Raw genomic sequence first — 22,100 nt, forward strand, 5'->3', positions numbered from 1 at the left:
CTTTTTGCTCTAAATATGAAAAGAATTGAATATTTATTAAGAAAATATATCCATATTTGTTTTATATGGATCATTAGGAATATATTTTCATTGTTCCAGGAGAACAAAAGTACCAAAATTTCATAAAGTACTCTTTTTTTTACATAATTCAGCTATTTTCGCTAGTGCAATACCATCTAATTTATCTAAAAAAAAATCCTTGTTCCAGCAGAAAAATAAAATACCAAATTTGATAAAATATTGGTAAAAAGTACTATTTTTTAATAATTAAGCTATTTCAACTCATGTAATACCATCTGATTAGTCTAAAAAATAACATTACATTGTTGATATGAAATATGTCCATTTTATTATAGATTTTACATTGCAAAAACATTTTATCTGGTCTGACAATATTGAAATTTCATAAAATTGGGGTAAAATATACTCAATATTTATTCTCAAAAGACAAACGATTACCACTAAGAAATGATCGCGATGAAATCATGAACAGTTATAGTTGGGGAAATTTTTCCCCGATCATTCCGGAATACCATTCAAATATTTACAGTATTTTATTATATGTACAAATAATGTTCGAATGTTTGAAAACAATTAATTCCTACAAGTATTGATTCCAGAGAAAAAATATTGTCTTTTCAATGTAAAAGGGACATCGATTTTGGCATAGAAAACAAAATTACAACAATATTCCGTAAAATAGGTCTACCATAGGATCTATTTTTTATCATCAGAATACAGAACTGTTGCACGAAAAACGTTGCACAATACACGAAGAACGAAGCAGGAAGTGCGCACACGAAAGGCGCACGAAGCCCAAGCAGCACGATGCACGATCCCATGAAACACGTACACGAAGCATACGATACACGCACACGAAGCACGCTAAAATGGGAATGTTACACGTTTCAGGAGGTGCTGGCTCTCAAATTATAAAATCACAATGTTTTTTGTATAGAATGATGTTTTTGACATTGATGCACAAAAATGATTTGTAAAATGTCTTATGATTTATTAATCTGTCTTTGTTCAATCTCTGAAGCATCAACCATTTTAGGTTACAGACCAGCCATTCAACCAATGAGCATTTGGAACGTACGCAAAAATAATCCTACGCAGAAATTACCCCTGTTTCTCATAGTGCTGTGAAAAAAGTTCTCATCTCATTTACAAATTTTAAACAGTTTCTGAAAGGAAAAACATTTCTGTACATTTTATAGGTGCATTTTGCTTCTTGTGATGTGAAGCCTAATCTCCATAATGATTTCTAAATATACCCCTATCTTGTGAAAACACTGGGATTTCCCATGCTATTTATAGACACTTCACTTCCGGTGACCCGTACTGCACTGCAAGTCTGCTAACCCCACATGCCATTCTGAGGATTGTGAGCTGACATATGTAGAATCATGCTGATATATAGTCCTCTGCAGGTTAAAGTTAATTTAAAGTCCAGAGAAGCCATTGAATATTATGAAATTAGCATAGAAGCCTAAGGGAAGTGGAATTAGTGGTTTTTAGCCTTTATTATCAAGGGGAGAAAGGGATCTTTTAAAAATGTTCCAAATTCCTGAAAAGAATTTTTTGCTTTTCCATTGAAAAGTAGAATAATAATGATTCTATATTTTCCCAATTAATAAACATGGCATTTGTTTTTAAAATGAAATATTGATTTCGGTTGCTTCCGAATTAAAACAAAACAATTGTGCTTGTGCAACAAAAAAAGTCTTATCTGACATCAAATCCCTGCAACCTAAATCCTAGAAGAATATTGTCACTGGCATGTGTCACTAAATTTACTAGTGTATAAACATGTTTTATTTATGATGCATGCACATAGTAATAGAAACAAGTGCAACATTTTGTCTCAACATGATGTGTCTGAAGTAAATTCCAAATAAACTTTTAGTTAACTAATGTGAATGGTATAACTTTCGACATAACATAAAAAAATGAAGAAATTTCCTCAGCAATTAAACAAATTGAAAGATAATGCGAAACCCTACAATAAAAGAATGTGTTCAACTTAAAATATAAAAAAAAACTTTGCCAAAAATGCAGCATGATACAACCACAGACAATTAAACTCTGCAAGTGTGGACACAATATTAGTTCTTGACAAACTTAACACAGAAACTTACAGTTCATTATGAACACAATATTACGCAATATTTTGAAATTCAATATAAGTATAAAGGTCTGTTTTAGAGTGCATTCACGGATCACTTTGTACTTCATTATCTCAAAAAAACAAGAAATAAAAAATAAAAATAATAAGGTTAATTTGGTAAACATATTTAATAAAGCTTTTGTATTTAGACTTGGATTTCATATGGCATCAGGTTCAAAGATTTGTTAGGGCGTGGCTTCCTTTATAATTTGAAAACTGTAAAAGATATTTGAAATCTAATTGAAAAATGCATGCAAGGATTTTGATGTGAGATCTACATATATCTTCTGAATCACACCAGATATAAAGTAGCTACCCTCACGAAATCAAGGAGAAAAAATAGAACGCTTCTATCGTGCGTTAAACGAATGCAAAACGATGTGTAAACGCATGATAAACGATGCACGAACGCTAAAATGGGAAACGTGAACGTCTCAAGGAGTGTACAAATCAATCCAAGTCTGATGATTGTGGTACACATTATTGTGAAACAATATCATAAGCATTGCTATACTTTTATTAGAGTTGTATTGTTAAATTTAATGAATTTCTTGTTTTAGGACCCATTTATGCCCCTAATTTTAACCCCCAAAATCTAATCTTCCTGTTGTAGTTTGCAACCTTGTTTTAAAATTTGTAAAGATCAAATTATTCTCCAGATGACCACAACAAATCCAAACCAATATACGAGTGAACAATTTTTGGGTCATATAAATATTTGAGATAATTTTGACTCAGACCTCTGAATACATATAGATGTCTTTTCTTGTGACCATAGAGTATAATTTGTAATTTATGTCATAATCTATAGTAACTTATTAGGACTTCCATTTAGTAAACAGAACCACACTGGTATTCAGTTGTAAGAATCGACCATACTTTCATATGAGGTAGTACATATATGTATCACTGATATGTTTTTATAAAATGCCACGAGGTATGGCTACATTTTTTGCTGAAAATGATATTAATCTTTAATTTCAATCGAATTTCCTCTGAACCTGCGACCACTTTTGTTATTTGGATATCCCAGCCCAACATTTTCATAACTAATTAAAAAAGACAATAGTTGCAGGATCAGAGGAAATTCGGATAGTCTTTAGCTAGTTGCAAGTACTACATACCTGTGTAGAAATGAACATAATGAAACAAACAAGCTTAGCCTCTGATTTTAAATGTAAAGCACGATTAACAAATAGCAAACCCGTCCCAAGGATTACACACACACACACACACACACACACACACACACACACACACACACATTGAAAACAATATTCATTTAACAATGTCACAGAGATCAAGGAGTTAAATATGCTATAAATAAATCCTTGCAGAGATGTTTGGCAGTGGAAAAAAAAAACTATTTCACAAGCTTAATATGATTGGGTTCCTGAAGACCTTCCTTCCCCATAGAATCTAAACAAAATATAGATTTAAAAATAAAACCGTGAAATAGGTATACAGACATCGAAAAACAAAACCAAGAAACAGGTATACTGACATCGAGATCATCAAAAATAACACTTAGTTTAAGTTGCAGTAATGACAACCTCACATTGAAATAAATAAAGTCATACTTCAATAAATTAAGAATCTCAGCGATAGAAGATTAAAAATAAGTGCAAAACATATTTATAAACTGCTATTTAAAAATTTGAAGCAATTTAAAATCCAGTAGAACATGTATATGATTGCCCTCTGTCACCCTCCGCCCACCCCACCTATGCATTTTCAATAAATAGGTTCATAACCTGCTCAAACATTGAGTTTAAACCAATTAAATTATGGCATTTTAAGGATGGGTTGCCACATGTAATATTTTACACATCTAAAATATTCACATTTCAACCGACAGTATTGCAGCAGGATCACCAAACAATTTGATCCAACCCGGGTGTTTTCATAATATGTTGTTCCAGTACACACGCCTGTCTGGACACACAAAGAAGGCGGTGTTTGTTGATCTCACGTGACCATCTGTGCATGACGGGATCTCATTTGCATACGACCAAATCTCGCTTGCGTCACGTACAGTTGGAAATCGAATCTAAATGGCTGCTGACCTTGCGTGAAGGCTTTCAAACATATTTTTGCCGAGATTTGATGACAAAAAACCAATAAAACTTACATCGGCATAAAGAAAAATGAATTCCAAATCGAACTAGGTATATATCACCTACACGATTTCAACCTGAAAGTCGTTAGAAGGGTGTGAAGGGCGGTACTCTGAATCTCCAACTTTTTGTATGGCACATCGTTCTGACCCCAACCCGACATATCAATTTCCAAGTAATAAAGAGGAGGGTCGCAGGGTCAGATGAAATTCGAACTATCCCCAATAATGACGTCGGTCATACGGCAGCATGTTTTTAACAGATGCAGTTATTTGTTTTAGTTGGTAATACCTATTATTGTGAAAAGCAGTAAATAAGTGTGTCTTTTATATGAAATCTCCGTTTTCTGGGCGGGAGAAATTCAGAACTAATTATCGACAACCAAATAAAGTGATTATAAGGGAATAATATTGCTAGGAAAACAAATCCAATAAAAAAAAATAATAAAAATAAAATCATTTCGGACAACGATGAATTGTGAATTAAAAAAACAGTAAATAAGCAGATATTGTCGTTAAAATTAATAATTGAAATGATTTTTTAAAAGTGGTTGGTAGGATTTGATCGTTCACGAACACTTTATTTACGACTGGTCGTTTCTAGATGTAAATTCTGGAGTGGCTCGATTTGCATCGTTAATTAAAGAAATCGAACAGAAATATCGGTTATTGAGGTCCGACTTGGATTTGTCATAAACGACAAGTTCGTTTGTAGTTAATCGTGAAGTGTCTGTATATGGTTTAATGATCCCGAGCCTTTCATAATCTTTTTTACTAAATCCCAGAACATCTTGGGGCTTGGACTGGCATTATGCATGTCATTTACGCTTACGAAGAATTTTTCCTTAGCGTAGTTGATCATATTAGTGACCTTGTAACGTTGCCTTTTGAAATTTTGAATAACAATATCGGTTTTCCTTTTTATCGCCTCGTCGCGTAACCGGTCACGTTTTCTGAACTCGCTACGCAGTTTAGAGTTAAACAAGGGTTTATACTTTGGGCGAATAGTTATTTCCTTTGACGGTATATCTCAATAATTTTGTTGGATAATTCAGTAAACATTAGATCAATGTTGTTACCCATATCATATTATTGAAATATTCCACCCATTCGATTGAGTTGATAACATCGTTAATTGCAGTCAACATCAACGACTTCAGTAAGCCGCACACCACAGTTTGGAGATACTAGAATTGGATCTAGTAGAGTTCCCCGCCCATTAACATCATAGCGCGTTGCCTCATTTATATAATTGTTATTAATCTCAATGATGTCCTTTAATATTTAAGTTCCTTTGTGATGATTAACCGAAAACAGTAGTAATGGTTGACCGAATCGTTTTCAGGTCTTAAATGGTTCAATTTGAGCAGTTCTCAATCACTGTTTAACAATATGGCGAATAAAAATTAAAGTACTCTTCACCAATACTCATCAATAACAGAAATCTCCCTTTAAAACAAACATATGGCGCTTACCCTACCGGTGCACCTGGTCCATGCTCCCAGTTTTTAGTGGAGTCCGAGTTGCTCATTTGCTTGTTTTACTTTATATGTATGATTTTAGTTACTTTATGTTCTTTGTTGTGTATGTCTGTTTTCAATGTCTGGTCTTTGTCCCTGGATTACATTCTTTTGACTACCGCTATAACCTTGGTTCCCTTGACTTCTCTTTCATCAAGACTTATCAAGTACAAAAATGCATTACAACACAATTATACATGTTTCGGATATAAAACATTTGTACACTATTTGTACGAACTTTGATACTCGACAAACATCAGTGATAAACAAAAGGAAAACTTGCTTTCATTGTCCTTTTTGAAAACTAAATCATTTAGTAGACAGTCGACGTAAAACCAAGACCGGCTTTATCATATTAAAAAGAATGTATATTTTTTTTTATATATCAAGAAAGAATGGCTTGGAGTATACGATCAAAATGTCTACAAAAGCACTACAATATCCCAATATTAAAGTGTCATTTCTCTTTTGTTTGTAGTCGTTGTTATTTCTAAGCAAGCCATTTTACTTTTTGTCATTGCAGTAAATTGAAACCAACTGTTTTAGAAAGAGTAATCAAAGCCAGGATTTCAGAATCTTTAGAACGCAATCAAGGGATGAAGACCAGACATGGAATACAGCGACACACAAGAAAAATATAAAAAAAGCAACATAATGCGTAAAAGAAACCAAGGTAAATGAGAATCGAATCCTCTGCTTGTCTAAAAACAACCATCGAAAACATAAGTTTGTAATCACTATTTAAGTGAATTGTTTTGAAAACAAATTCTACAAGTGCCACCATCTGAACATGTGCACCGCAACACCATTATGACACTTGCTGCTTTAGAAATAAAATAAATTTCCCATGTACAAATAAATAAATATTACTGTATCATTTTTTATAATATAATATAATATTACTTTATCATATTTTTGTATCTAGTTTAACTTTTAACGAATGAATCTTTACACAAAGTAAGCAGGTTTTTTTATACATGTGTATTTGAGATACACGAGTATGTGATTTAAAATATAGGAATGAAAATGTTTTGTAAGTAACTTCCCACTTACAAAATATTTTACATAATGGCTCAGAAGAGAAAGAAAACAGTAACCTTGATTAAATCCGTAACAACGAATATCCCTGATAAATACACAATGTCACATTTACATAAATTTAATAAGACCTACTTCTAATCAAGATATATCACATGTTATAACAGAGAAAATATACATCCTATATGACTTAATAATAAGATATACTCGTTTATCGATATGTAGACATAATAAATGTTATGAACTAAGATTAACCCTTGCAGATGATTATAATCTTCTGCGAGTTATCGTTTTTATTGGATCCAGATAAAATTGTGGATGTCTTAATTAAAAAGTAAATCATCGACGGTATTTATCTCAAATTAATTTAGGCTGATTTGATATATGTATCGTCTCTTTGTGCAAAACCAAATTTATTTTGTTGCTGTTTTTGTGTTTCATAATTTATTTCGTTCATTATGAACTTATATCTTTTTTTTTCAAAAAAGAAATTGGAATTAGTTATACATAGTGTCGCTTCATTAACTACTATATCTAATGATTTTTTTAATGTGACACTTATGAAAATACAAAAAATACCAGTTTTAAATATTGTAAATTTCAATATTCTGTACACGTATAAAATAGGGTTATCATAATTCAAAAATGTTTATACATTTATACATTTTTGGGGGTTTTAATATAAAGTTTTGTTATGCAAATGTAACTTCAAAATTGTGACAACAAATAAACACTAAACTGAAAGTTTCTTTTTGTAATCAAATATTATTAATTGCCTCACACTGAAATGTCAGTCTCTGTGAAGAAACATGATATGAAAAACCTATCGTTTTAAAATAGTAATCAAGGGAACCAAGGTTATAGCGGTAATCAAAGAGTAATCAAGGGAACCAAGGTTATAGCGGTAATCAAAAGAATGTATTCCAGGGACAAAAACCAGACATGGAAAACAGACATACACAACAAAGAACATAAAGTAACCAAAACCATACATACAAAGCAACAAAAGTAAATGAGCAACTCGAACTCCACTAAAAACTAGGAGCATGGACCAGGTGCACCGGTAGGGTAAGCGTCCTCTGCTTTTCTAGAAACACCCGCCGGGTTGCTCATAAAAAGTCAAGTCCAGGGTAGACAAACGAGGAAAGGAAAGCTATGACCCGTTGAATAAATCTGTTGTCATGGTTGACATATATAGTTGCGATGACATATCATTTTTCTGACACTTTTTTTTAAAAATGTCTTAACAAATACTATGATGCAGAGATCAAATAATTTTCTTCTTAAAGAGTGCAAGCATCATTGAGTAAAATTGTATTTTGAGATCGGTGGGGTTTTTAAATGTATGGTTCTGATTTTTCCCGTTGTTGCCCGATTCGTAAACAAATATTCTGAAAGGAGAATCAACTTGATTTATGTTTATACTTAAAAAGGTATTGAACATAAGTAGTACTATTGTATTTAGTTTAATTAACCAACTGTAAATATTATCGGTAAGAAATCGCACGCAAAAGGCTATTTATATCAGACGTGAAAGGAACACAATATGTTATAAAGTGACATATATCGTATCAAAATTGTTTTCTTTTCTAACGAAATAATGACGATATTGTTGAAAAGTACTTAATAAAAGCCGCAAAATTGAAACTCCCAAAATTAAAATTTTCTACTTCATAAAATAATGTAATAAGAAATCATGTGTACAAATTTGAACATGTAAACAGATTAAAAATTACTTAACTGAACAATAAAGTAAAGGAAAATAATCGACATGAAACACTCAACATATCAGTTTTTGATATAGTACTTATTTGTGGAACGAACAGAGTAAATTAGCAACACGAACTCCATTAAAACTGAACATTCTACAATACAAACACACTCAAACCATAAACCATAATGTTTAAAGTTGCCCACAACAAAGTTGATAAATAAAATCGAAATGAAAATAGGATTTAATTTTGATAATTTGTGTCCGAATACGCTGATTTCACGAACATTACGCTTTTAAAAGCCTTGGATTTATTTCATCTGTAAAAGTTAACATACATAATTTTGAATAAAAAACTACATACACGTCCGACTAAATTCCTTCACCGTGTTTGTCTATTTTCTTTGTCTGGACAAAATCCTTGGATATATAATTTTTTTGTTAATTATCACATCTAGATTCTTTCGATTTCAGTGTCAAACGTATTATAAGTTACACAATAGCTATTTCGGAATTCTCATAAAACAGTAGTTTAAAACAAAACAAAACTTTAACTGTCAATTTGAACACTTTTGCGGACAGCTTTTAGCAATTTTGACTCCTTGTGGCGCACTTTCCTCGATAACTGAAATCGACATAAAAGAGAGAAATACCCGATTCTTAAATTCTCATGAAAAAAAAATGCTTCCGTACTTATGTAACACACTAGATTTGTAATGGTCAGTGAGAACTCATGAAAAAATAAGTACATGTAAATGCATAGTAGCAAAGCTTTTTGTATAAACATAGACTGCATGCATTGCATATTTACTTACACTACCATACGCAATAAGCGTATTATACTTTGAATGAGTAATAAAGGGAACCAATAATCTAGCAGTAATAAAAAAAATGAAGACCAGACTTGGAAAACAGAAAACACAACAAAACCATAAAGAAACTAAAATAATACATACAAAGTAATAAAAGTAAATGAGCAACTCGATTTCCACTTAAAAGTGGAAGCATGGATCGTTTGTGTGTGTGTGTGTGTGTGTGTGTGTGTGTGTGTGTGTGATTTTTTTAAATACATTTCGTCATATAGATGTATCAAGCAACTTTTAATAACTTTTAATAAAAAAATGTGTGTGTGAAACAATGACGACATATCGCATTGATGAAATTGTTCATTTCACTCTATTTTTTTTCTTTGCTTAATCCATATAAACATGTCATTTGGTCAAACTCCGAACAGTGTCTAACGTTTTATCTAGACGCTATCGCCAGCCCTCTAAGAAAATGCAAGTGAATGATTTTTCGTGACGTTATCCGATTTTCAAATGACTTTTTATTTGAAAATTGTCGCGAATTTCGACAGGCCAGTCAGTAGCGGTAAGTAAGAACCTAAAAGAACTTCTGCCACTGCTTGGAGCTTGATGTTATTTGGTTAAACTATGACAATGATAATAATCTAATCTGAATGACTGCACTTTTGTTGCTGCCATATTTTATTTTATATATGATATCCAATAGATGTCAAATGTCATCGTTGACATCTATGATGTGCGCAAGGTAATTATGATTATTTGCAGCATGTGATTCATGTTCGATATAAATGGAGGATTTCACAAGATATAGATTAAAACAACAAGAAGTCAGACAGAAAGCAACGATAAAGGGTTTTCTCGTACAATCTGTTGAAAATGTACATACAAAATCATTTTAAACATGTGTGGAAAATTTACATTGTATAGTACAAACGCAATAATGAGTTATCTCATTGGCTTTAATTGATTGGTATGACATATTCTAAAAGAGAAATTATTCCAAGTTTATTTGATTAAAAACTACATTTATTACTTCATCCGATTCATTAAAATGTGTATACGATGTAATGAGTTGATCCATTTCATTTCTAATTGATTTCTTATTAATGCAACAATTTAGAAGTAAAATAAGCTATTTGTAACAGTCTCTAGTGTACATCGAACACAACAAGGTGTGATTGAAATAATTTTGCTACTATTGCAAATATTATCATATTTAAGTAGCCGTTTTTGTAAGAATCAGGCAAATTCCATAAAATGTGATTCGTCAATTAGAAAGGCTACATTTGTTTTATTTTTATTATCAAGTTGCTTTATAGAACAATATGATGAAATGTATCGTTATTCATTCCAATCTGTCCCTATAAGGAGATAATTCAAATGAAAAATCAAATATTTTCTGTTGTATTTTAGTGTAATTTACAGAGTTATTTCCCTTAATTTTCAATCCAATTGTACATTCTATGTATTTGTATCTCCTATGAACAAAGTTGCTTTTTTTTTACTATGACATTTTAAACAAAGTATTAAAAAATGAAACTATGTAGGTTTTCCAACCATAAATCACACCTTTCATGATACTTAAATTGACTAAATTACACGCCATACAATCAATTTGAAAAGTATATTAATCTATCAGCAAAAACAATCTCATGCACAATGTAATTCATATCAGACACTCCCCAAACTTATCAATATTTTAGTAATAAAAATGTTTAAACGTTGTTAATCTTTCAACGGTATAATAGCGATAGTGTTGTTGTAATTAACAGTTATGAAATGGTTACTCTCCATATTAAGTATACACATATATTTGAACCACGATATGTAATATTTTAGGTGAGTATCAATATATGAAAAGTTAAATTACAAAATAAACGGGAAAGGAAAGTAAACGAACGTGAACGCAGATAAATGAACGCGATACATTCAACTACAATATTGTTATTATATTGAATTCACCAGATTCTTGTCCGTTTCTCTTCCCGTAATTGATTTCTTTTCAGAGGAAAGAAAAATGAACAAAACTGATATGTAAAAATACAAAAATTCCGGTTTGCTACAGGAAAAGACCCCTTTTATCAACAGCACAATAATAGAATATTATTGATGTCTAAAATAAAAAAAAACAATAATCATAATGAGATACTCAAAACCAAATTCATCAACTAGGAAGCCACATCAAGTAAATTATGTTCTAACAAAATATGTCAAAGGAGTTTTATACATATGTGTCACCATGTTAAATATATAAAACAGAGACTCGGTGTTTTAGGGCTTCATATTTTAAACTATGGAAATATTAGATAAAATGTGTATGATACATAGTACGTATTTGACAAAGCTGACGGATTGCCTGATAAAAAAAAACCTCGGTGCCATATGGTTTCTTGCAAAGGTAGTGCCCATCTGGTTATTTCTACGTGTGAAAACAGAAATTTACCAATATATCATTATGACAAATTCGAGTTTGGTGTACACGTGTTTTATATACTAACATATCCTATTATCAAAATCATTAGATTGAAATTCTTAGCCAGTTACCAGACAGAGTGCCTCCCCAGGGCAAATATTGACTACCTGATATGGAAATTAAATAACAAAATTGAAAATGTTGATAAAATTAGTTAGCATCCTGTGATTTTGTAATTCAAAGTAATTCGTGCTAAGACAGAAGTGCAAATTTAAAACAAAAGTCAACATTGTATGCAAAATCCTTTGATATGCAAATGAATGATCTAATCACGATATTTTGTAGAAGGCTTTTAATTGGATATACTAACCGTTAATATGTTTCAAGGGCAAAAATCCTAATAAGGAGTCTAACAAGTTTGACTCCACGACGATGTTGATATGATTTATCATAAGGATCATTCCATCAATTGATAGTTTCATTCTATCTATTATCGTTTTCAAAATATTGACTGATAACTGCTAAAAACGTATTTTTTGCCTTTCTATGGCAATAATTTTTACATGGAGTTGTCTGACAACTTTGATCCCTGGCAACTTTTGTAGGCCATGTAATGAGAAACAATCCGGCAACTGAAAGATATTGGCTAAACCTAACGGTTTTGGAGATATATGAAAACATATGATGTCTGACCACTTTTGTTCTCATTTTAGTATCATCGGCCATCTTTTTTAACTGATCTAAAATTCAAACGGTCATTTTGTTGAGAAAATCCTACACAAAATAGAAATAACAACTTTCATTGAGTTCTGTATAGTAGTTTCTGGGGAGAATATTTTTGAAAGTAAAATCATCAAAGGAAACAAAAAACGTCCAAAAAGTAAATTAATGCTCCCAGTTTTTACCCTACCGGTGCACATGGTCCGTGGAGTCCGAATTGCTCGTTTGCTATTGTTACTTTGTATGTATGATTTTAGTTACTTTATGTTCTTTGTTGTGTATGTCTGTTTTCCATGTGTGGTCTTTGTCCCTGGATTGCATTTTTTTTATTACCGCTATGACATTGATTAATCCTCCAACATGGGTGAAAAGATTTTCATCAAAATTTGTCCACGGACAGAACTCATCATTCTTAATAATTTTATACATGCAAAAAATCAGCTGTCTGATCTCTGTTTTCCATTTTTAATAACTACGGCCATGTTTGTTACATATCAAATATCCAAAAGTCATTCTGTGCAGGATACTCTACATAACAATCGTCCATAGTTTAATCCGAGCAATTTTTAACGACGACAACGGACGCCAAGTGATGCTAAACAAGAAGATACGGCCAACGTTGAGAATCATATGAAGTGAAACATATCACTATCTATGAAAAGAGCAACATGTGACATTAACTGTTAATTGTAATCCATGTAAGGTGGTATTGCCGACCCGATTTTTCCAGATAAGAGAAAAGAATTTCAGTTTTCCTATTATCATTTTTATTGCCACCGAATACAAAAAATGGCAAGTGAAAAAGTATAACATCTTCTTTTCAAAAGAAAAGTACGTACAATGCTTTCTTCTAGTTTTGTTCATTAAACAAATCAGTGAGAAGATCGAACGAATATGACTGCATACATTCACTAATTCAAACAAAAGTCATGTATAAGAGTTTTGGTTGTGCAAAGCATGTTAACACTGGCTACAGATAATACAATAAAATACATTTTATTAAAAAAAAATATTATAAACTGTTCCTGTATTCAATTTAAGGATTTGAAAACCTCGCGGGTTTGTTTTTATTCTCAACAGGAAGTTGGTAAATAAAGGGGAGATAATTGGCGAGAAAATCAAAGAAATGAAGTTTTGTGTGGAAATATGCAAGAGACCTTGTAAAACAATTGAGGAAATTCATTTTAAACATGCTTACTTGTCTTCGTTTTTTTTTCTGAAGACCATTTCAGCCTCCATGATTGTTTTTTTCTTTAAATTTGCCAGTCTTATTGTCTTCAAATTAATGACAAATTACTAATTTTCACCGCATTTTTTTCAGATTTAAAAACCGTTAGACAATTTAACTTTAAAAAAAAATATATATATATTTTTTTTAAATATTATGTAGTCTCAAAATGTAATTGTGAAATAAAAATAGAAGATATTAATGTATATTTTTTTTTTCATTTTAACGGAATCCGTCTGCATGCATACTCAATTTTCTGCCCCTGATATTTTCTTGTACATGTACTTTGTAGGTGTTTTCACTAAATCTTTATGTAACCCAATTTGTTTACACAAAACAATGATAATTGATAAGTTAAAAAATGCATGTTTTTGATCAACCCTGTTTAAAACGTTAATTTCTTTTAAATTTTTTAGTCCCTATGTATCACCTATTTTTTAACCTAACTATATCAAAATTTAGGAAAGGTTATAGATTCAAGGATGAAAGGATATTAACTGTGTTAAGTATTGCACTTTGAATTAATTGGACACTTAAAAATAAAATGATAATTGATGTTTGGGTACATACAGTAGATTAGAAACCCACTTCTAAACTATGTCTGGTTAGATATTTGAATCGTTGAAAATAAAAAAAAATGTTTTCATTAAGAATATAAATTGTAAATATGTATGTCTGGTTTCCATTTTCGTTTTTGTTTTTGTTTTTGTTTTTGTTTTTTTTTTGTTTTTGTTTTTTGACCGACCAACCTAATTCCATCAAGTCGAGAATTGGTAAAGCAACAAATTAAAAAAAATGTAATCTGATATTCGTTTGTCATTCTAAATTGTAATTCTTAAGTTGCAGATACGGGGTTACATGTACATATTTATAAACGTTGACAGCAAACTAGAAATTGACAATTGGTATTTCTGTATAATTATTTTAATTAATTATTTTATTTTTCGGATAGCCTATTCACCAATTCGATACCAAGCGGGTTATCGAAAACAAATCACTTTTGTCTATGGCCTGGAATGAGATATTAAACAAAACTGAGAACTTAAAAAGTTATGCTGAGCTGAGTATATTTGTATTCGTAGTATAATGGTATGTAGATTCCTACACTGTTAACTCAATATAATTTACGATATCAGATATATTATTTAGATAGAATCATAAATTTGACTGCCGTATTTGGACAACTCACGAGTAAAGTATTTAAAAGTTAATGGTCTAGTGTTGATAATTTGTATACACTATTAAAATTAAGACTTTTGATGCTGTAAGACATGTTGCTCTCTGTTATGAATACTCTTAAAAGTAATGTTATCTGCCACTGTAGTATTAATGTACTATTTGTAATAGCTTATAATATTTGAGATTAACGCGATAAAAACACTATCTAATCATATATTCAGGTATTTCGTGTAACAAAATATAATGGTAATACATCTGTAATAAAATGACCGAACTCTAGTTCGATCCATAATCAAGTCAAGTAAAACGATAAATTTTACAAAAGACTAGTAGATATAATACCTCCCGTGCAGCTTGAACTGCAATGGTACTGGCATGATAAATGCATTTCATACGAAAGAGTAGATAAATCAAGGTTTTATACCACGCCAAATCTCCCCCTTCCATTATGGCGTGTATATACCGGTAGTGATTAAATTTGCATATTATATCATCATAATTGGTAATTCAATGGTCATATAAGCATTAAGAAAAAGTACAAAAAAAAACAATCATCAATCATTGTTTTAGAAGAAACTGAATATTTTTCAACCAGGAACTGATATTTGAGAAGACATTGGTAAGAGACCTTTTGAAACGCATTTCCTCTTACCCCTGATTCAGGAATCTGTTACGCAGATACTTATGGCGTTAAAGGAGCTCAGATTGTTAGTACTTTGTCCGGTGATGTAAATCAGTTGTAAAATATAAACACCACATAGAGGGGATGAAAGTATATTGCTGCACAGGTAAGGAAATTCATAATTTTAAACTTAAAGTCGTCTCCTCTATAATAAAACTTAGTGCTGAGATGACCACTGTTGTCGAATTCAATACGTCTGAATCAGCTGTCTATTTAGTCTGCTTTATTTCGAGCTCTGGTAGATAAATTGCCATTTACCATAAGAAGGGTCGTTAATGGACAATACATCATCAATATATCTGTATGTGAAATTACAGGAGTCAGCATCTTTTATATTTTTATTCTTTACGAGATTCTGAAGAAATTCAGTTTCGTTTGAATATAAAAAAGAACACGTTGGCTAGGAGAAATGAGTGTACGTTAATCTTTAGCTTTTTAAAGGAATATTTGCCAGTGAAATAGTGGAATACAATGTACACACACGTATTCAATAAGGTGTGATACGAAGTCAGTTATGAAGCTATGGTTCATACATAATTGATCCATAGCAGCAGTAAAACCATTAATAGCCGTAATTCTTATTAGCTTGTAACTACAAACTCATATGATAGGCCCTATTATGTCTTTGATATATTTCTTTTTTACAAATGTTCGAATTTATAGAAAGAAGAAATCATACCATAGAAGAAAAACGGCAAAGTCATGGACTGTTAACCAATTTAAAACATTCAAATATGCCAATCAACCAAAACACTAACAAACAACACATAGAAATAAGGAACACAATATGATTCGGCAATATAACCAATATTTCGGCTTGAACATAACCCAATTGCCTTTACAAGGTAGTGTCATTTCAGTCTCAAGCATCAACAAAGTTCTCAGGAGGTAATTTAATTAGATGTATGCCCTTTTTGGAATGTTTGATGAATAGTACAGGTGCCGTACATGTTTAAATATTTATAGAAACAAATGTCTATGTTTTGAGTATTAGTTCAACAAGAAGTTCGGTTTCCTTGGTTACTCTTCAACAACTATGGTAGATTTCTACTGATAAAAATGAAGTTTGAAATTAAATAAATATATGCACACTTTAAAAATTCGTTATCGTTTTAATTGATGATTTGTATGACCAAAAAAATAATCACAAAAATAAAGAACGAAATTAAAAATGCACTGTTTGACCCAATTATAAATCATATGTTGAATATGATCCTAGTTTAAATGATTTAGGTGTACACAATATTATATATCGTGTTAATACATAAACAAGTCATGTTAATGTTAAAAAAAAAACACAAAATTAAAAAAAACACAAAAAAAAAAAACAACAACAAAAAAAAAAACAAAAAACAAAAAAACAAAAAAAAAAACCAAACAAACAAACAAACATATAACATCTATAGGTTCTTAGCTAAGGACGTGCACAATGTTCGACAAGATCTCACATGCAGTTCACCAGTTCTGAAGTAACATACTAATATTGGTTGGATCCTACCATTGAATTTTTATCGGTTAGCATTTATTGATCAAAACGGACATCTATAATCAAAAGTTATCATACATAAAGGATGACTTGACATTTTATTTACTTTTTATAAGTCTGCAATTTCACATCGTGATGGTAAGGATTTGGGAAGACATCTTAAAAGACAACATCTTCACAGAATGATTGTTTGGCAAACGCTTCAATGTATAGCCTATGAATTTTTCATTAATAATCTTAAATGCGTTAAAATTGGCTAATAAGGTAAGCTCATATACTCGATAATTATTCTTGATTTGAACAGATGAATGTTTGTTTCTTCAAATATTTTTGTTTTTGCATCAACGATTAACCTTGCATATATAGAAGAGATTGATGTTGATTGACAATTCATGCTACGATTGAAAAAAAAAAAACATTTTTGTTTAGCACGTCACGTATTATAATATCTTTATTCTGGTAAGAAAAAAATCAACTACTGGATATAAACAAAAATAGGCGTAGTATATCTTATTAGATACATACACGTCAACAATGCGACAGGAACGAATGTATTTTTACGAAAATCACGAATTCATTTCACACTTTAATCAATTGCATCAAAGAATATCAAGAGCGATAACAATAATATTTATATACAATTAGATAGTATTAACTACCGTTATTTTATTGTAGGAATGTTGTTGATCTACAGAGGACACGTTTTGAATGCTATCTTCCAGTCTTATCAGCCTTTAAAGACCACTACATTTTTCATAACTAAATATAGAGTTTTATTTCTTGTTACAAAAATCTTGATTTTACCAGAGTTATAAATGCAACTATGTGTAATAAATACTACAGTATGAAACAAAAATAAAATTAGCTCAAACAATCGTCATGCGCTTTTATTTTTTTTTTATTCTTAAAATTGCATGTTTTCGGAGAGAAAAATACATCAAACATTACTACTCCCAAATCCCATTGAATGGTATGTATCTACCATGATTATAGAAATCATGTTGAATAGTTACTCCTTAAAACACGTTAACAGCGTACCGTAATAATAATAGTTTTAAGGATCTGTGAGAAAAAGAAGTTTACTCAGTTCAACATTTATTTATCTAAGATGAACTAACTTATGATCGCTCATTCATTGTGGAAAGATCCATGTAGTTATATCATCTCATTTGTGAACAAAACAAAACAAAATAAAAATGGTTTATGACATGATTGTTTATTAGCTGATGTACAGCGAGGGCGCATGGAACCTGATTCAGAATCTGCTCCAAGATGGGTTACTAGCCTGACTATATAAGTTTTTGTACTGTTTCCTATATAAATAATCGCATTGTTTCATATCAAGGAAAGTAAATACATATCAACATGTTCCATTATGACAATGAGGCATATGTTCATGATTGAAATGAATAGCATGGTATTATATGGTTTTAATATAGTGAAACCTATCCTTATAAAATCCCTTTGAGGCTGAATAACTTTTTCGGTGAAGGCAAGTGTTTATTTAAAGAGGTATACCTAAGGTAAGGGATATAACTCTTGAAATCAGTGATATGTTTATATCATACTCAATTTTACTAAACTTTATTTTGAAACAGAATGAAATTGGTCCAAGTTACTTTGATGCTTATATAACGTTGATGAAAATGCTAAATACAAACGTTCCAATGATTTGTAAGAGTTGTCTCCCTTACCCTAGGTCTACCTTTTTAACCAGAGTCTAAGATATGTCAAAATATAAGTTAGATTTCAGATGATGTCTGATTTATACAGCTGGGTAAAAATGTATCCAGTTTACGTAGGGTTCAGTTTCGCTGTATTAGAAATTCTTCACTTCATAAAAGCAAACAGCTCTTGAATGGTGTAAATTTCCCACTTATACCATATATCATCCTCTTTCCATTTCCACATTAATATTTACCCATTTCCCGTATAAAAATATCCACCCACCAATAGAATCCCAATTGAGTATTTTGCATGAAATATTTGCAGTATCAAATTAAACTTTATATTTTAAATATTATTTGACATTCAAACTGTTATTTTTAATTAAATCTAATATATTTTTCAAATCAATAAATACAGTCCTCTCAATTTAAACTCTCCATTCCAATATACTGTCCCCATCTGCACTCCCCATTCCCCATCCCCCATCTACCAGGACGTTTCACACATATGTACTGTCGTCAAATAGATTTTTGACGCTTCAATGAATTGAAAATTAACATTCAACCGGAACAGTCCATGTCATAGTCGTTCAAAACGGCCAACGATTCCCCTTTGTTAAACAAAAAAGTGTCTATTGGAAAAAAAATACGTACCTGGTAAAAGAATGGTGTACTGTTATTTGTTTTCACTGTTTCATTTCCAACGTCTATATATTCTACAATTGAAGACGTAGTTGCCATATCGTCCATGTTTTCTGATTTTTGAAGCATCTGATATTAACACCCACTGCAAGAATCGACATATATAAATGTCATGAATCCAGAACGAATCGAAGTTATATAGGTAACGATATATTTTTCTTGTTTGAATTCTTACGAATCAATTTTCAACAAACAATCAAACATTGTACGTTTAGCCATATACAGTCATATATTGTATTTTCCACCTCCTTCTTCATCAAACACGTTTTACTTACAACTGTACCGTAATACCTCCGGCATTTTTTGTCTATAAAGTTTAAATATTTTATTAAAGGAAAATGGATGTGTACTCTAATCTAAAAAACATATAAAGTACATTGTTAAAGCAGAACTATATTGTTTAAACATTTCAATTTTCGTTTTGCGTTTTATATAGTAAACCTTATGAGCAATTAATATGAGGCATTTGGTAAAAACAAAACAAAAACAAACAAAAACAAAATCAGTACGCCAGGAAGAAAAACAGAACTGTGTTTGTTGCCTTTATAGATCAATAATTCTTTGTTAGGTGCTCTCTTTTAAACAGGAGCGAAACGTTATAAATCCAATTGTTATACATTATTAGTATAATTGTATTGAGAGCAAAGTAATTCAAAATCGAATACCGTAAGTGAATGATAATTACATATAACTACAATCCTCGTTTACCGCATTAGGATGTCGCAGCATATGCATAAAATACAATAAGCAATAATATCCCCGAATGCTATAATTTTTTTTTTGTGTCGGGCCACATGATCATAATATAAATATGAATATAAAATGCATAATCGAAGTCCTGTCGTTATAAAACAGATGGTGTTATATTTGTTCGTCTTGTTTTTCATTGTTTTCAATAAAAACATGTCAATAAAACGTTTAGCGGTAAAATTCAATAATTTGTTACTTTATTTATGCATTTGGATGTATATTTATCATTATTGCCTATTTAACCGACATATTAACTTTTATTGGCACAATTATCAACAATATAAACATCACTCAAATTTAACAATTGTTAGTAGATGTACTATAAAGGGTTTGACTGTTGTAGAAAGCGGCCAGGAGAAACAAAATGTGGGAGGAAAAGGGGCTCCGATTTTTCAAATGGATATATTGAAGTCATCACTACAGAAGTGTTATGGTCGTCATCATGAACTCGTGGATCGTTATGGTGTATCCATCAGCACCATGAAAACTGATTTATTCAACGGGTCATGGTTTTCCTTTCCTCGTTTGTCTACCCCGGACTTGACTTTTTATGAGCAACTCAGCGGATATTTCTAGAAAAGCAGAGGGCGCTTACCCTACCGGTGCACCTGGTTCATGCTCCCGAGTTGCTCATTTACCTTTGTTACTTTGTATGTATGATTTTAGTTAATTTATGTTCTTTGTTGTGTATGTCTGTTTTCCATGTCTTGTCTTTGTCCCTGGATTACATTCGTTTGATTACCGCTATAACCTTGGTTCCTTTGATTACTCTTCCATTTAGCAATTTTTATTACATGCTTTGTATATATATACGCACGATATGTTTATCGATGTATTTGAAATATCAGATATGTTCTATTTGAAACAATTCATATTTCCAGGCCTCAATTCTTATTGGATAACCGTCTCATTCTCTTTATATCGGACATTGATCCTTTCGTCCCTCAAATGAAAAGAAATATAAATGTTCGCTTAAGGCTAGTTATTTAATGTTTTATAAAGATCACTGAAAATTAGATATTGTGTTCCAACAGGCATATATTGATACTGATTTATTATTGAGTGTTCATTTAAATGTGAATGTCTACAAGAATCGAGCAGAGATATTCATGTGTTAATTGTAATGTCATGTTTAACCACTCCGACAAGGTGGGATAGACGTTTGGAATACACGCACACAGAATGAAGAACATATCTGAATCAATGTTACTCCATCAAGACCTATCATTCTGTCTGATATCTTGTAATGTGCGCTTGATTATCGATCGGAGAAACGGAGTTTACTTATTTTAAATATTTTTATGACCTCATTTGACATGGAAACCACGATCCCCATACTTGAGGTAACTGTATTACCAGATGCTTACCACCATTTATATATGACAAGTGTAATGCTTGCAGCTTGGTATGTCATTTGATTTAATGACATGAATAAATATTTCAATTTAATCTCATTGCATTGAACTAATACAAAGTTCATCAAAGGTATACTATGTACCCTATCATTTCATTAGCTAATTTCATACTCTTTTTTTTTCTCAAGAGAGATAACTATCAAGGTAAGGCGGACCTTATCAAGTGTAAGTATACCACTATTAAGGAAAGTTTGGTAAATGCTTTTTCTTCTATCATTCCTCAATTTTTGCATGAAGTGTAACATGAATTGTTAAAACAATCATTATAGAGGGTCTTACACAAACTTTTGTCTGTATCTTTCTCAAGTGTTGCATGAGTTTCACCATGAAGAATGATCATTGATATTAAAAAATCCCATAAATGTTCAGATGTCAAAGAATCAAAAATCAATGAACCAAATTAAAGAAGAATTGAGTGCGAGTATTTGTAAGAATCAGGCAAAAACTGAAGTATGCATATCAAAACCCAATCGATCTGACAATTTAGTTTCACTCAC

The 22,100-nt window shown here is 31.2% G+C and overlaps 1 protein-coding gene across 1 annotated transcript in view; it reads right to left on the reverse strand.

Annotated features, from left to right (window-relative positions):
* Positions 1–19,721, reverse strand: part of LOC148599688 (cardioacceleratory peptide receptor-like) — a 49,809-nt gene extending 30,088 nt beyond the window's left edge. Inside the window, exon 1 of the mRNA XM_088558559.1 lies at positions 19,391–19,721. Coding sequence (XP_088414685.1) covers positions 19,391–19,507 — 117 coding nt within the window. The 5' untranslated portion in view covers positions 19,508–19,721. The remainder of the gene's footprint in view (positions 1–19,390) is intronic.
* Positions 19,722–22,100: the final 2,379 nt, after the last annotated feature.

The sequence above is a fragment of the Perna viridis genome, chromosome 13, assembly GCF_037379345.1.
Source record: "Perna viridis isolate PV_CMFRI_1.1 ecotype Kerala chromosome 13, ASM3737934v1, whole genome shotgun sequence".
Classification (NCBI taxonomy): domain Eukaryota; kingdom Metazoa; phylum Mollusca; class Bivalvia; order Mytilida; family Mytilidae; genus Perna; species Perna viridis.